The sequence below is a fragment of the Kogia breviceps genome, chromosome 1 (genome assembly GCF_026419965.1).
Source record: "Kogia breviceps isolate mKogBre1 chromosome 1, mKogBre1 haplotype 1, whole genome shotgun sequence".
NCBI lineage: Eukaryota > Metazoa > Chordata > Mammalia > Artiodactyla > Physeteridae > Kogia > Kogia breviceps.
In genome coordinates this window covers 169269325-169282796 of record NC_081310.1, presented here as the reverse complement: position 1 = coordinate 169282796, position 13472 = coordinate 169269325, and the positions used below count along the sequence as shown (strand labels likewise).

Sequence of the window (13472 nt, the reverse complement as noted above, 5' to 3'; positions counted from 1 at the left end):
TGAATTTTTAGAAGCTCTCCCAAGTGATGCCAATGACAGCCAATTTTGAGAACCATTGTTCTCGGGACAGTTCCTACTTGGACATGATTTTTTTTTTTTTAACTAATTTGTGGTTTGGTTTATGAACTTTTTTTTGTCTTTAAGGATTTTTGCATCCATGTTCATAGGAGATTAGCCACTATGTATTCTATTCTTCTTGAGTCAGTTTGGTAATTTATATTTTATAGAAAATTGTTGTTTTCTTTGTTTTCAAATTTAAAAGTTATTTTCCCAAGGTCCTAAGAGCTCGTAGGAGTCCGTCAGCCCAGTTAGTTTTTGTTTGTTTTAATTAACCTTTGCTCATTTTTAAACAGGTGATCTGTGTCCACGATGTCTCATCCATCTACCGAGTCCCCTTGTTGCTAGAAGAGCAGGGGGTTGTAGATTATTTTCTCCGGAGACTTGACCTTCCTATTGAGCGGCAGCCACGGAAAATGCTAATGAAGTGGAAAGAGATGGCTGACAGGTTTGCTTCATAATAAGGAGCTGGGAGTTCGAGCCTTATTTCTCTTTTCTTGTAGGAGCTCAGGGAATTCAGCTCTTTCTTACTTGTGCTATCAACTCACACTAGAAAAGGCCTTCATGGTAACGGGTGTAAAGAAAGGATCTTAGCTGCATCATGGATGAGGAAGTCCCAGTAGAGCTGGCTTGGGTCCTGGGTCTCAGGGAGTTCATATCACACAGCTATCACCCTTGTCTCCCGTGCAAACAGGCCTCCTTGTGGTGTGCTAGCACTGGTATATGAGGCCCACATGGATGGCTGGATGTGGCTGGAGCACTCCTGGCTGCTCCCAAATACCTGAGCTGTGTTTGGGAACATGCTGCTCACCCCATACTACAAAAGGATCGACAAGGGTGTCCAGTCTTTTCTTGCTGCTACTGTCAAAGCTCATCAGTTTGAGAGCTGTACCCACTCTGCTTGCCTCCTCGCTCTGTGATGCTTGATTGCACAGCACATCACAGATCTTCACACAGCGCCTCGGAGCACTGGGTGTGTGGTATCGTAGCTGCTGAGTCATCTGGATGGCACTAATAAGCAGTTGTAGACGGAGCACTCGTGCCATTGCTCAGCAATACTTATTTTCATTTTGACATTTTCCCTTTCAGTCTGTGTCCATTTGCTTATATATCATTATGCAGCCACAAAAATGGCACAGTTTTATTTTTGTGTTACTAATTATACTTTAAAATGAAAAATTTTAATGAGTATGGACTATTGTGTGGATGCCCCGTAATTTGACTGTTCCCTTCATCACATTAACTCTTGTGAATTGTCTGTGTTAATTTTTTAACTTAAAAAAAAAAAAAAGAAAACCAAATTTGGAACAGATTTTGAAGCCATCTCTTTGTAACAGGTTTCAAAATCCTACTTTCTTTACAAAGCCTGCCATGTTGATCTGAAAATTGCTTCCTCTTTACTGTTCAGTACATAGACACAGACAGTAGTTTCTCCTATCATATTTTTCCCAGACATGTTTTTCTACTCTTTAAAAGGTGATTTTGACCTCACGGGAGTATGTACATACTGAGTGATGTGGTGTTTCTTGACCTTTGTGTGATAGATATGATCGCCTGCTGGAGACCTGCTCTATTGCCCTCGTGGGCAAATACACCAAGTTCTCAGACTCGTACGCCTCTGTCATTAAAGCTCTGGAGCATTCTGCACTGGCCATAAACCACAAATTGGAAATCAAGGTGAGGAGGTGTCACACAGGTACAGGGAGGCCGTCTCTACTCTCATAGGTGCTGCGTGCACACCTGCTTTATATTATTGGAGCTTAGAATTTCTATTTTAGGAATCAAAAGGATTTGTGGTTGGCTCCTGGCTGGGAGAGAACAGCCGAGCATTTTCAGGAAATAAGGGAAGATGAGTCGTCAGAGTAGAAGCCAAGAGAGTGAATGCTTGGATCTGAATGTCAGGTGACCCTGGGAATGGGGAGTCCTGGTGGCTAAGCATGCTGCACAATTGCTGGCACCTGTGCCAGTGTCGACCCCGTGGAGCTGGGAGGTTTCTCAGGAACAAGTGTCCAGTCACCCAGCCGGTGCCGGGAACACAGGCAGCGCCCGGTGAACGGTAGTCACTGTGTTCTGCTCTGGACGTGCCAGGCAGAAGCTGAGCTGTTGGCATGTCAGGCTGGAGGCAGTGGAGTGTCGAGGTTCTGGGCAGGGGTTCCAGACCCAGGTGGCCAGGCCTCCGAGTCTGTGATGCTGGGCAAGCTACTTAGCCCTCTTTGGGCCTCAGTTTTCCCGTCTTTAAAAAGGATCGTCACAGGGCTTTTATTATAAGAATTGATTGAGTTCATATAAAGTGCTTAGAACTGTACGTGGCAGGGAGGAAGTACCATATGTGTCACCTCTTCCACTTGTCCCTTTATACCTTTTTCCCAGATGGAGCTTTTCAGGAAGAGATGGAAATTAGAAGTGAAGCTGGAGCTCAGTGCTGAGGGGTGTTGACTGGGGAGGGGAGGGGGCAGAGCTGATGGCACCGGGCAGCTGCCCTCGCTGTTGGCACTGGGGTTGGCCTCCTACTTTCCAGTGGCTTCTCAGCATGAAAATGTAGCTTGCTTTATGCTGGTGAACAGGTGCCGAGAAGATGAACTGTTATACGTGTTTTAAGAATTGTGGGATCTCATTACCCTGCCCTGACTTATTTTTTTGCTAGTTCTTTCGATCATTCATTTATTTTATCTCCTTGGAGGTAGCCTGTGCTGATCATGTGTTAGATGGTGGAGGCCGAGAGGGGAATCCGAGTTAGTGAGGTCTTGGGTGTGAAGGGAGCAGGCAGAAGAGGGGGCGAGCCTGCCCTGGAAGACATGTGAGGAGGGGCCCGTGGGCAGGTTGGGAAGATGGATAAGGCAGCAGGGAAGGGCATTCTCAACAGGAGGGAGTACACATCCAAGGACTTGGAGGTGTGCAATGGTAGGGAACTCAGTGGATGGAAAAGTGTGAATTGGAGGGTGTGTGGAGACAGGCTGGCAAGGGCCTGGTCACGAATCTCCTCAACTGGGCCACTCCTGGATTTTGCCCTGGGGTTCAGGGAAGTCACCACAGGGTATTAGAAGGAGCAGGAAAAAAATGAACAACCTAATAAGAAAGTGGGCAGAAGATTTGAACAGACGCTTCATAGAAGATGCACATGATATACACGAAAAGATGCTCAACGCCTTTAGTTGTCAGGGAGATAAATGCAAATTAAGTCTCAGTGAGATACCAACACCCACCCACCTGAGTGGCTGAGCATGTCAGTGAGGATGTGGGAGTGTAAACTGGTGCAGCCGCTTGAGAAAACAGTCTGGCGGTTTCATATGAAGGTAAACACACGCCTACTGTGTGTGACCCAGCAATCCCACTCCCAGATATTTACTCGAGAGAAATGAAAACATGTCCACCAAAAGAATCTATTTTTATACAAATGGCCAATTAGTCATAACAGCCAAAATCTGGGGACAGCCCAAAAGTCCAGGACGAGTCGGTGGATAAACATGTCGTGTGGTGTATTCCTACAGTAGAAAAGCACCCAGCAGTAAAAAGGAATAAACTCCGTGGTGATACACAACAACAAGGGTGAATCTCAGAGACATTGCATGGAGCTGAAGGCGGCAGACACAGAAGGCTACACACACTGCATGGTTCCATTTGTCTGAAGTTCTAGGGGAGCTACAACCTGCAGTGATGAAAGCAGAGCCAAGATTGTCTGGGGCAGGAAGCAGGGAGGATGGTGTTTGCAGGGGGCAGAGGGAACTGGCGGGGGGGGGGTGACAGGAACTTTCTAGATCTTGATGGAAATGGTGGTCATACCTTTGTGTGTGTGTGTGTGTGTGTGTGTGTGTGTGTGACAAAACTCATGAAGTGCATACTTAAAATGCTTGTGTTTCATTGTGTGTAAATTATACTTCAACACAGTTGAGAAAAATGAGAAGTGACCTGGGGGAAGATGGACTGGGGGGAAACATCTTTTTTTTTTTTTGCGGTACGCTGGCCTCTCACTGTTGTGGCCTCTCCCGTTGTGGAGCACAGGCTCCGGACGTGCAGGCTCAGCGGCCATAGCTCACGGGCCCAGCTGCTCCGTAGAATGTGGGATCTTCCCGGGCCGGGGCACGAACCCGCGTTCCCTGCATCAGCAGGCGGGCTCTCAACCACTGCGCCACCAGGGAAGCCCCGGGGGGAGACATCTTGAACAGAGAGGACACTTCCGGGTCTGCGCTAGCGGACTGAGTGTAGAGCGGATGGACAGCCAGAGTTGGGAATTAAATGATTCAGGAAGGAAACTCATATTTTAAAATATAAGAAAAATCTTAAAGTTTATTTTAAAAAGATTAGTAAGTGTAAATACATTAAGGTGGTTTTTAAACTTTATTTTAAAATTAAGAAAGATGGAGTGTTGGTAATATTGTTTAGAAATCATGAGTGCTCAGGAGTCATGAGGCTGCTGCTTTTCTCTCTGCTCTGACCGCTCCCAGTACATAGATTCCACGGACTTGGAGCCGAGCACCTTGCAGGAGGAGCCTGTGCGCTACCACGAGGCCTGGCAGAAGCTGTGCAGCGCTCAGTAAGCAGAACTTGCTACCTTTGGTTTCCAGGGGTTTGGGGTTTGTTTTAATGAACCAAGTGCTGTGCTTTCTTGCACTGGTGGTAGGTAATCGGCTTGTTTAAATTTCTTTCTCGTTTTTTTTTTTTTTTTTTTTGCGGTACGTGGGCCTCTCACTGTTGTGGAGCACAGGCTCCGGACGCGCAGGCCCAGCGGCCATGGCTCACGGGCCCAGCCGCTCCGAGGCACGTGGGATCTTCCCAAACCGGGGCACGAACACGTGTCCCCTGCATCGTCAGGCGGACTCTCAACCACTGTGCCACCAGGGAAGCCCTAAATGTCTTTTAATTGTTGAAAGGACTGCATACATACTTGATGACTGAAGCCTCACAAAAATATAGCTTATCAGTTTCATTAAATGTGAAGAAAACTAGTTCTAATTTTATTGATAATGTTTACTGAATGTATCTGTGGATAAGGCTTATTTAAAGATGTTTTGTCGAGAACATTTGCTGAGTACCCGTCAGTCGAGTCTCATAAATGGTTCATTTTGGGCAGCTCTTGTCTACAATAGTAAAAAATCAGCCTGAACATCTAGTTCACTGGAACAGTTGAATCTTATGGAGCCATACAGCCATGGTCAGTGTGGCGCGCCGAAATGACCAGCAAAGGCCCCCTTCCTACTCAGGGGAGCACTTCAAGCCAAGAGGTAAAAAAAAATTGCAAACTTAAGGAAAGAATCCCTGCCTGGGACAGATATTGTGCAGAGGTGGTATTACAATTATGTACAACATCTTTTTTTTTTTTTCTTAACTGGCTATGAGCATTTTCTGATGTTAGTGAGAGAAGTGGATGGTTTTGTGTGCATTTTCTAAGTCCATAGTGTTTCTACACAGCTCATTGGCAGTGTTGAAATCACAGTCATAGCCCCAGCAGCCAAGTGTGTGTGTGGAGTGACTTCATGTCACCAGTGTCTTGACTCCTTGGAGGGTTATTGCGAGCTGGACTGGAAAGGGGTGCTTGTGGTATGCTCTCTTGCACAGTGGCGTGCTGGTTCCAGGAGGATTTGGTGTCCGAGGGACTGAAGGAAAAATCCAAGCGATCTCCTGGGCTCGGAAACAGAAGAAGCCTTTTTTGGGTAAGGAGTAGGAAAGACAAGAAAAGGTGCCCCGTGGGAGCCTGTAAATAAAACGGAGATCATGGAAACCAAACATAGATGCCATCTTTCCAGATAGCAACTCAAGTATAAGCCTTTTTGGTTCTGTTTTTTGAGAAATTCAAACTGGTCTTTAAAAGGAAAAATTTAAGCTCGAGCTCCATGTGGCTGTCATGGAATTTTGAGAGAATGAAATAGCAATTAGGAAATCTTGTCCATTTACTGAACCCAGCTGTTTGGCAGGACATGTGAGACTGGGTTTTATATGCTTATTTGGAACACCAGCTGTCTAATTGGGCAGAATGATTTTGGATGCTTCCTGCTGCTGTAAATTTTAGTCATTTTCAACATGACCAATTGTAACTGGGAACTTAATGAGAGAGGGTAAGAAGACTTGAATTTTAAAGTACCGAAGAGAATATTATTTATTTCTAAAATCGCATGACTTCTAAAACCTGGAATCATCATATACTCTTAGACCCCATTTTTGAAATCTGGTACAGATGAAACATAGCAGGGGGTTGCATGTTTATAGCAGAGAATTACGAGAGTTTGTATTGGAATTCTGGGAACAATCAGGACACAAAGTCCACATAGGCGGGTTGGAAATGTGGGAACTGACTTTTCAATGGAGTTTCATTTGTTTTTCCCCTCCACCTGCAAGGCGTGTGCTTAGGAATGCAGTTGGCAGTGGTTGAATTTTCAAGAAATGTGCTGGGATGGCAAGGTAAGTAAGTGTCTACTTAAAAATTTATTAAATTCTCACTTAAATGTTTCTGGCAGCTGTTGGGTGATGGGGAGCCATGGAGGCCAGGCCTGGTTTCTCAGTACCTCGCAGATGCAGCTAGGGGAGCTGCTGAATTTATTGAGGGAAAACGCTGTCTTCCAAGGGAACCGCCAACCACCAGAGTAGGGAACACGGCTGAGCAAGTCGCCTGGCTCCACCCCTGCACCTGCTGCTCTGGAGATGCCCGCACTCCTGTCATCACGGCCACCGTCCCTGAGCTGGTGTCCGGCGAGAAAACTGACTCTGGCTGGTGTGAGGCTGTGTGGTTATTATGAACTTGGGCGCTGGAGCTGGTCGGACCTGGGCTCAGATTTTGACTTTATCACTCAGGATGGGTGATTTTAGGCAAATTACTTACTTAGTCTTTCTGGACCTCTGTTTCTTCTGTAAGATGGGGGTCATAGTGGTACCTCCCTCACATGGTTGTAGGAGTTGAATGAAGCAATGCCTATAAATAGTCCCAGCACAGGGCCTGGCACTTGGGGACTACTCACTAATATTGGCCCTGTGCCTCACGGACTATACTGCCTCATCCCGACTGAGAACTCAGTGGTTTCCTATTTCTCAGCACTCTGGGGGTTGAGCGGACTGGCTGTGTGGTTTTCTGCTCCACGTGGTGTGTCTGAACTCATCCTGTCCAGCGGGGACAGGGGTTCGGTCCCATCGTTCACTAATTCTGCTGAGCTTTCTCACAGCGTGGCGACTGCCTGTCTCCTGAAATGACAGGCTTGCTGTGCAGGCTCTTACTGAGCTTGCTTGTGTCCCACGGCCGGGCCCAGCCAGTGGGGCAGCAGGCCATACATGGCGTGAGCCCTGGGGTACAGTGGCCCCCATCGGGGCCACCAAGGGAAGGGCCTGCTACAGGACCCTTATGAGCTCTAAGAAAACTCAGCGGAGCAACCCGAGGAATAGAAAGACTGCCCAACTTTACCAGTATGGTTCCCTGTGCCCAGCTGACCGTTAGGGCTGGGTTCGCCTCACGTTTTTCACAGTAACCCCAAGGGGGGACGGTGGCTCAGTTCTGTAGGCATCATGCTCCCTGGTGCTGGCTTCTGAGCTCCTGGCAGGCACTGTCCTACCACCCGCCACCCTAGAGGTGGCCCTTGGGCACCCTGAACCCCTTCACAGCCATGATCTCCTGCTGCTGCACCCACTGGGGTCCTCAGGTGGATGAGTGACCTAGTGGTGAGCTGACTCGCATCTGAGGCCTGGCCCTCGTGTAGGCCTCAGAGGGGAACGATGTCTCGCGTGTCGCACAGAAAGAGCAAGCAGAAGCGCAGTGCCAGGGACTTGGTTCTTTCCCTTTTAGTCTTCAGTGGTTTCCCTTATGGTTAGTTGGTAAATTCAGTAAAGGATAGAAAGGTTAATTTTTGATTTAGCTCTTGAGTGGGGCAGTTGGGTAGTGCAATGTATAAGATGCTGAGGATGAAAGAAATGAAGAAACGGTATTTGCCCAGTGAGGAGAGATACAGTCTGAGACAAAAAGTGAAAAAATTGAGACAACAACATAAGAGCCGTCAAAAGGATGTGCTATCTAAGTAAGGATTATTAGGTTATGCCATCGGTTTTGATTTTCTGATTTCCCCATTTTGTACAGCTTGACTTCCTGGAGAGTTACAGGTTTAATGGGAAAAAAATTCACCCATGTTTGTGTGTTGAGTATCTTATATCTTAAAAATGTTATCCTTGGTTTTGGTTCTAACCACTGAATAACTTTAAACTGAGGAGGGAAATTGCGATTTAGAACTTAGGAATGAAACTTTTAAAAAATCAGTTTTGTTGTAACTATTTTTATGACAAAGGTATTTTGGTTTCTCAGATGCCAATTCTACAGAGTTTGACCCTAACACCAATCATCCTGTGGTGAGTCCAGTGTCTGGAGCATCTGGAAGGGTGTGGAAGAGGCGTTTATGAAAGTGGTTGAGGGTTGGAGGTGGGAAATGAGACCGCTGGGTTCATTCCAAAGAACCCTGAGGTCCTGCACTTTCAGATGTCCCAGATAGGGAGAACTTTTATTTTTCATCGTGTAATTTCTCACTACTCTTAACAGTCTGCCACAGAAAGTTTTTAAGACAGGTGCCACCGCAGCCTGATTAAAGTAATTCTCCACCCCTGCCCTCTTACCTCCCAGGAGCGCTTTAGAACAATACTGACATGGAACACTTAGGTAGGCACTTATTATGTACCGGGCACTGTGCTCACTGCTTTGTATATATTAATTCACTTAGTCCCCAACAACCCTCAGAGATGGGTGTTTTTTTAAAGAACTGCTGGAATTTAGTACTGATTGTTTGATGTAGGCCTGAGCCCTAGGAGGCTGGCATTCCTCGAGTTATGTCTCCCATCAGAGGAATGTGGCTCGTGGGGGACAGACAATGCCTTTATTCATCTTTGAATCCCCAGCCCAGGCGTGACAGGCCTGTTCTTGATACTGAGGACCTTGTGATAAACAAGGTGGACAAGACTCTTGACCTCAGTGCACTTGAACAGCATTAGTATGTGTTTATTGACCCGAAATTGAACTTTGCTAATACTCAGACCTCAGGAAGAAAAGAGCAGAGGTTTTGAAGCGTGGGACCCCGTGGAGGTAAGGGAGCACAGAGAAGGTCTCCCAGGTCAGAAGATGCTCGGGGGAGCAGGGGAGCGGGCGGTGGGCTAGGCTGTCACAGCTGGGAGGCCTCGGCCTCCGCATCCCACAGATGTTCACCAAACTCCTCCTGGTTCACAGCCAACCCCAGATGAGTATCCCTTTCCTCCGAGCAGCTGTCAGTCTAGTGGAGGAAACGTGTGCGCACAGGTCTGGTTTGGTATCCACGCTGCTGTGTTAGTCTTTATTAGAACAGGCACTTAGGATCCAAAGTGCTGGGGCAGGAACGGCCAGGGGAGGGGGCAGCTGTGTCTGGTCCTGTGGCTCAGGAGGACGGGCTGAGGATTAAACACGTACCCAACAAAGGTTTAAGAATGATCATTGGGAGGCATTTTCCTCTGCAAGTATCACTTCTAAGGAAAGGCTGGGCCTCCTCACAGGCTCACTTGGCTCAGTGCGGGTGGTCTGTCTCCTAACCGAAGCAGGGTTTGGTAGCACATGTTTGTTTTTGGAACGTCTCCAGGTCATAGACATGCCAGAACACAACCCTGGCCAGATGGGCGGAACCATGAGGCTGGGCAAGAGGAGAACCCTGTTCCAGACCACGAACTCTGTCATGAGTAAGAGCTGCCTCCCATGGGCCCAGCCTGTGGCTGGCATGTCCAGGACACACGTCTTGGTGCCGTGGCCAGGCTGGCATTTTGGGTTTTGTCCTTACTTTTGAAGTTTTTTTTCCTCTCCTGGTGACACTCCTTAGGATGCACTGTAATAGCCAAAGAAAGCGCTGTGGCTCTTAGAAAGGTCACAGGCAGTACAGCTGGGGACCTGGGGGACTTTGGGTGTGGACCATTCAGCAGAATGAGGCGGTTAGGTGAAGTCCACCGCAATCTTAACTTTCCTATCTTATTAGGTCGAACCAGATGAAACTGCTGATCTTGGTGACTTTTGTCCCACAAAAATGGCAGTTTCATGCGGTTCAACTTAAATAGATTTTATTCTGCAAGTACTAATATATGCTAAAGACGTAGGGGAAATTTGAGGAGGAAAATATTTAAAAGAACTCGATTGGATTTTCTTTTCTTCCCACTGGGAAAACTGTCATTGTTGGCAGGGCACCTGTGCATCTGTCTGGGGTTTGGAGGCACCGTAGTTTGCATCACTTGAGTAGGTGGTCGTCCAGTCCTCCAGCTCTAACGTCCTATGGTTTGGGGGTCTCACCTGGCTCAGGGAAGACACCCTCTGGCACGTGCCGCACTGGGTCCCCAGGCACAGGTGCCGGGCGGCTTCGGGTGCCACCAGAGCACTCTGTGCCTCTGTAGTCACGTGTGAGAGTTGGTGGTGAAAGTCTGTTTCTGTTAGTTTTCCTTGGTTGCAAAGAGTCAAGGCCCAAGAGTTAGTCTGAGCTGTGCTGCTAGAGCAGGCGGTGGGGTTGGTAGGAAAGTCATAGAAATAACCTTCAAAGGGCCTGGCCGTGTAGGTGATAATAAGCAACCCGGGAAGCAGGATGTGGTTGTGAATAGCCTCCTTTGTGAAATCGGAATCCTTTACACCAGCCTGCTTCTTTTGCCAGGGAAACTCTACGGAGATGCAGATTACCTGGAAGAGAGGCACCGCCACAGATTTGAGGTGAGGATTTGAGCTTTGTGACCTTTCACATTATCTCCTTTCTGTTACGCTGGAAACACAGTCAACTGAGAGCCCAGCAAAATTGTTCTTCATGCTTCGACAGGTGAATCCAGTCTTGAAAAAGTGTTTGGAGGAGCAAGGCTTGAAGTTTGTTGGCCAAGATGTTGAAGGAGAGAGAATGGAAATTGTGGAGTTGGAAGGTGATGGCTTGGGCCGTTGTGTTTAGTGGGGAACTTAAGCTTTCTTGGCATGTGGGGAAAACACAGCAATATAAGTTGTTGTCCTTGACCTATCAGGCAGTGGTGCTGTCTGGGGAGCAGGGAGGGGTCTTGGTGAGCGAGGTTCTGGAGCCCTGGGAGGCTCACCCTTGCGCTGAGGCCTTGCCATTTGACCTCTGGCTTCAGGTCCTTGTTTTCCAGAATGAGAGCTTGGACTTGGTACTCAAGTCTAATCTCACGTGACCTGCAGGACTCAATCCCGTGCAAGTCAGGGAACTGGCGGGGCTGGGGGGTGGCGAGGGGAAGGGTGGCAGGAACCTGGAGAGGAGGCGCCTTTGGCCGCAGGGTGACAGTATGCAGGTGGGAGAGCATCGGTTCTCCCGTGCTTTGGGGTTGCCTTTACCCAGGCTCCCAATAAGTTGTTTTCAAATCATTTTAGGGTCTGCAGAAATGTGGAACATTTAACAAGATTTTTTCCCATCTATCACATGTTACGCAGACACACAGTGAAGCTGGTTCTTTTGCATTTCTGTTTCAGATCATCCCTTTTTCGTTGGAGTTCAGTATCACCCTGAGTTCCTGTCCAGACCTATCAAGCCTTCCCCACCATACTTTGGCCTCCTCCTGGCCTCCGTGGGGAGGCTCCCACATTACCTCCAGAAAGGCTGCAGGCTCTCGCCCAGGTGGGGTTACGATCCCTTAGTCCCTCGAGTGGTCACTGATTCCTTCCAGTGGGCCATCATCACACCATCAGTGATGAGCAAAACCACAGGAACGGGGAGCCTTGCTAGGGCACTTCTTCTCATGCTGACACGCAAGCATCGTCTCCTCTGGGGTTTTCTCAGGCTGCTTCTGTGCCACCCCTGGCCTTCCCCAGCCACCCGGCATGGTGGCCAGGTCTCCCCCTCTGCAGCATCTGGCGCCACGATCACATCTGGGACCCTGTGGTCAGTGGGGAACTGTGTTTTTTCATCGGGGTGTTGGCCACAGCTTGGGTGGATTTCATGCCCTACTGCTACCTTTATCTGGAACCAGTCAGTTACCCTGTCTTGGTGGTTAGGGCATCATGACTGAAGTACAAAGTGAATGTGTATCTTGTGTAACAAGAAGAAGAAAATCCCTCTGCAGCTTTCTGCTAAATATATAATGTCTCTGATTTCTGCTGTGTGCAGACAAGCATCCCTGTGGTAGTGGTGGCTATAGAATGAGGGAAGTAAAGCGAGTGTTTGGTGGGAACTGATGAAAAACCATCTGAATTCTACAGGGACACCTACAGTGACAGAAGTGGAAGCAGCTCCCCTGACTCTGAAATCACTGAACTGAAGTTTCCATCAATAAATCATGACTGATGGTAACGTAAGTGATATTTTTAAGCTTCAGTTTTGTTTTGTTTTCAATGGTGATAACAATAGAATTGTAAGGATATCATGAAAGTTTGGTGTTGAAAATTTTCATCTGCCAGAGGATGTAAGTGGTCAGGTCAGCGTGGGCATCAAATGGGTGAGACCCCCCCCCCCGTCCCAGTTATAGTACATTTACCCACCCACCCTGCTTTGGGGACTTCAGCAGGGGGACACCAGGCATGGGGCAATTGGCTTCTTGCCGATTTCTACATTCAGGTGCCAATCTGACCAAATCTGGGGGAACTGGATTCTTAGAGCCATGTTATTTCATGTAGCTGTAAACTTGGAGATCTTGAAGGAGGTGACAGGTATGAAAACATAGTGTCACTTCTGCAGACCCTCAAGCTTGCACCAGGAAGTGCTTTATTTTTAAAAATAGTTTTATTTTATTTATTTTTTTTTTGGCTGCATTTGGTCTTTGTTGCTGCGCACGGGCTTTCTCTAGTTGCGGTGAGCGAACTACTCTTCGTTGTGGTGCGCGGGCTTCTCATTGCGGTGGCTTCTCTTCTTGCAGAGCATGGGCTCTAGGCACGTGGGCTTCAGTAGTTGTGGCATGCAGGCTCAGTAGTTGTGGTGCACGGGCTTAGTTGCTCTGCAGCATGCGGGATCTTCCCGGACCAGGGATCAAACGCATGCCCCCTGCATTGGCAGGCGGATTCTTTTTTTTTTTTTTTTGCGGTACACGGGCCTCTCACTGCTGTGGCCTCTCCCGTTGCGGAGCACAGGCTCCGGACGCGCAGGCTCAGCGGCCATGGCTCACAGGCATAGCCACTCTGTGGCATGTGGGATCTTCCCGGACCGGGGCACGAACCCGTGTCCCCTGCATCGGCATTACCCCACCAGGGAAGCCTGGCAGGCAGATTCTTAACCACTGTGCCACCAAGGAAGCCCCAGGAAGTGCTTTAAAACCAATACATATAACACTTATGTGTTGATTGCTGCTTATTCTTCAAATCTGTTAAAATCGGAGCAGTTATTGAACAAACTTGGAATGTTTGTCTTTTGTGACCATGTAAGTTTATAATAAAGTGCAGTAGCTGTGGGCGACTGCCGAGAATTGTATAAATTCCCATTAAGATAACTGAGCAAACTGTCGGCAGAAATATACACTCAGAAGGGGGCTGGGGC

The 13472-nt window shown here is 48.0% G+C and overlaps 1 protein-coding gene across 3 annotated transcripts in view; it reads left to right on the top strand.

Annotated features, from left to right (window-relative positions):
* The window catches only part of CTPS1 (CTP synthase 1), a 56687-nt gene that overhangs the window by 15673 nt on the left and 27542 nt on the right, over positions 1 to 13472 (top strand). For all 3 annotated transcript variants that reach the window (XM_067010322.1, XM_059042580.2, XM_059042570.2), the window contains exons 8-18: positions 354 to 505; positions 1602 to 1734; positions 4500 to 4588; positions 5611 to 5705; positions 6388 to 6450; positions 8330 to 8373; positions 9621 to 9717; positions 10668 to 10723; positions 10827 to 10923; positions 11480 to 11624; positions 12206 to 12297. In XM_067010322.1, the coding sequence (XP_066866423.1) occupies positions 354 to 505; positions 1602 to 1734; positions 4500 to 4588; positions 5611 to 5705; positions 6388 to 6450; positions 8330 to 8373; positions 9621 to 9717; positions 10668 to 10723; positions 10827 to 10923; positions 11480 to 11624; positions 12206 to 12290 (1056 nt within the window). In that variant the 3' untranslated portion in view covers positions 12291 to 12297. The remainder of the gene's footprint in view (positions 1 to 353; positions 506 to 1601; positions 1735 to 4499; positions 4589 to 5610; positions 5706 to 6387; positions 6451 to 8329; positions 8374 to 9620; positions 9718 to 10667; positions 10724 to 10826; positions 10924 to 11479; positions 11625 to 12205; positions 12298 to 13472) is intronic.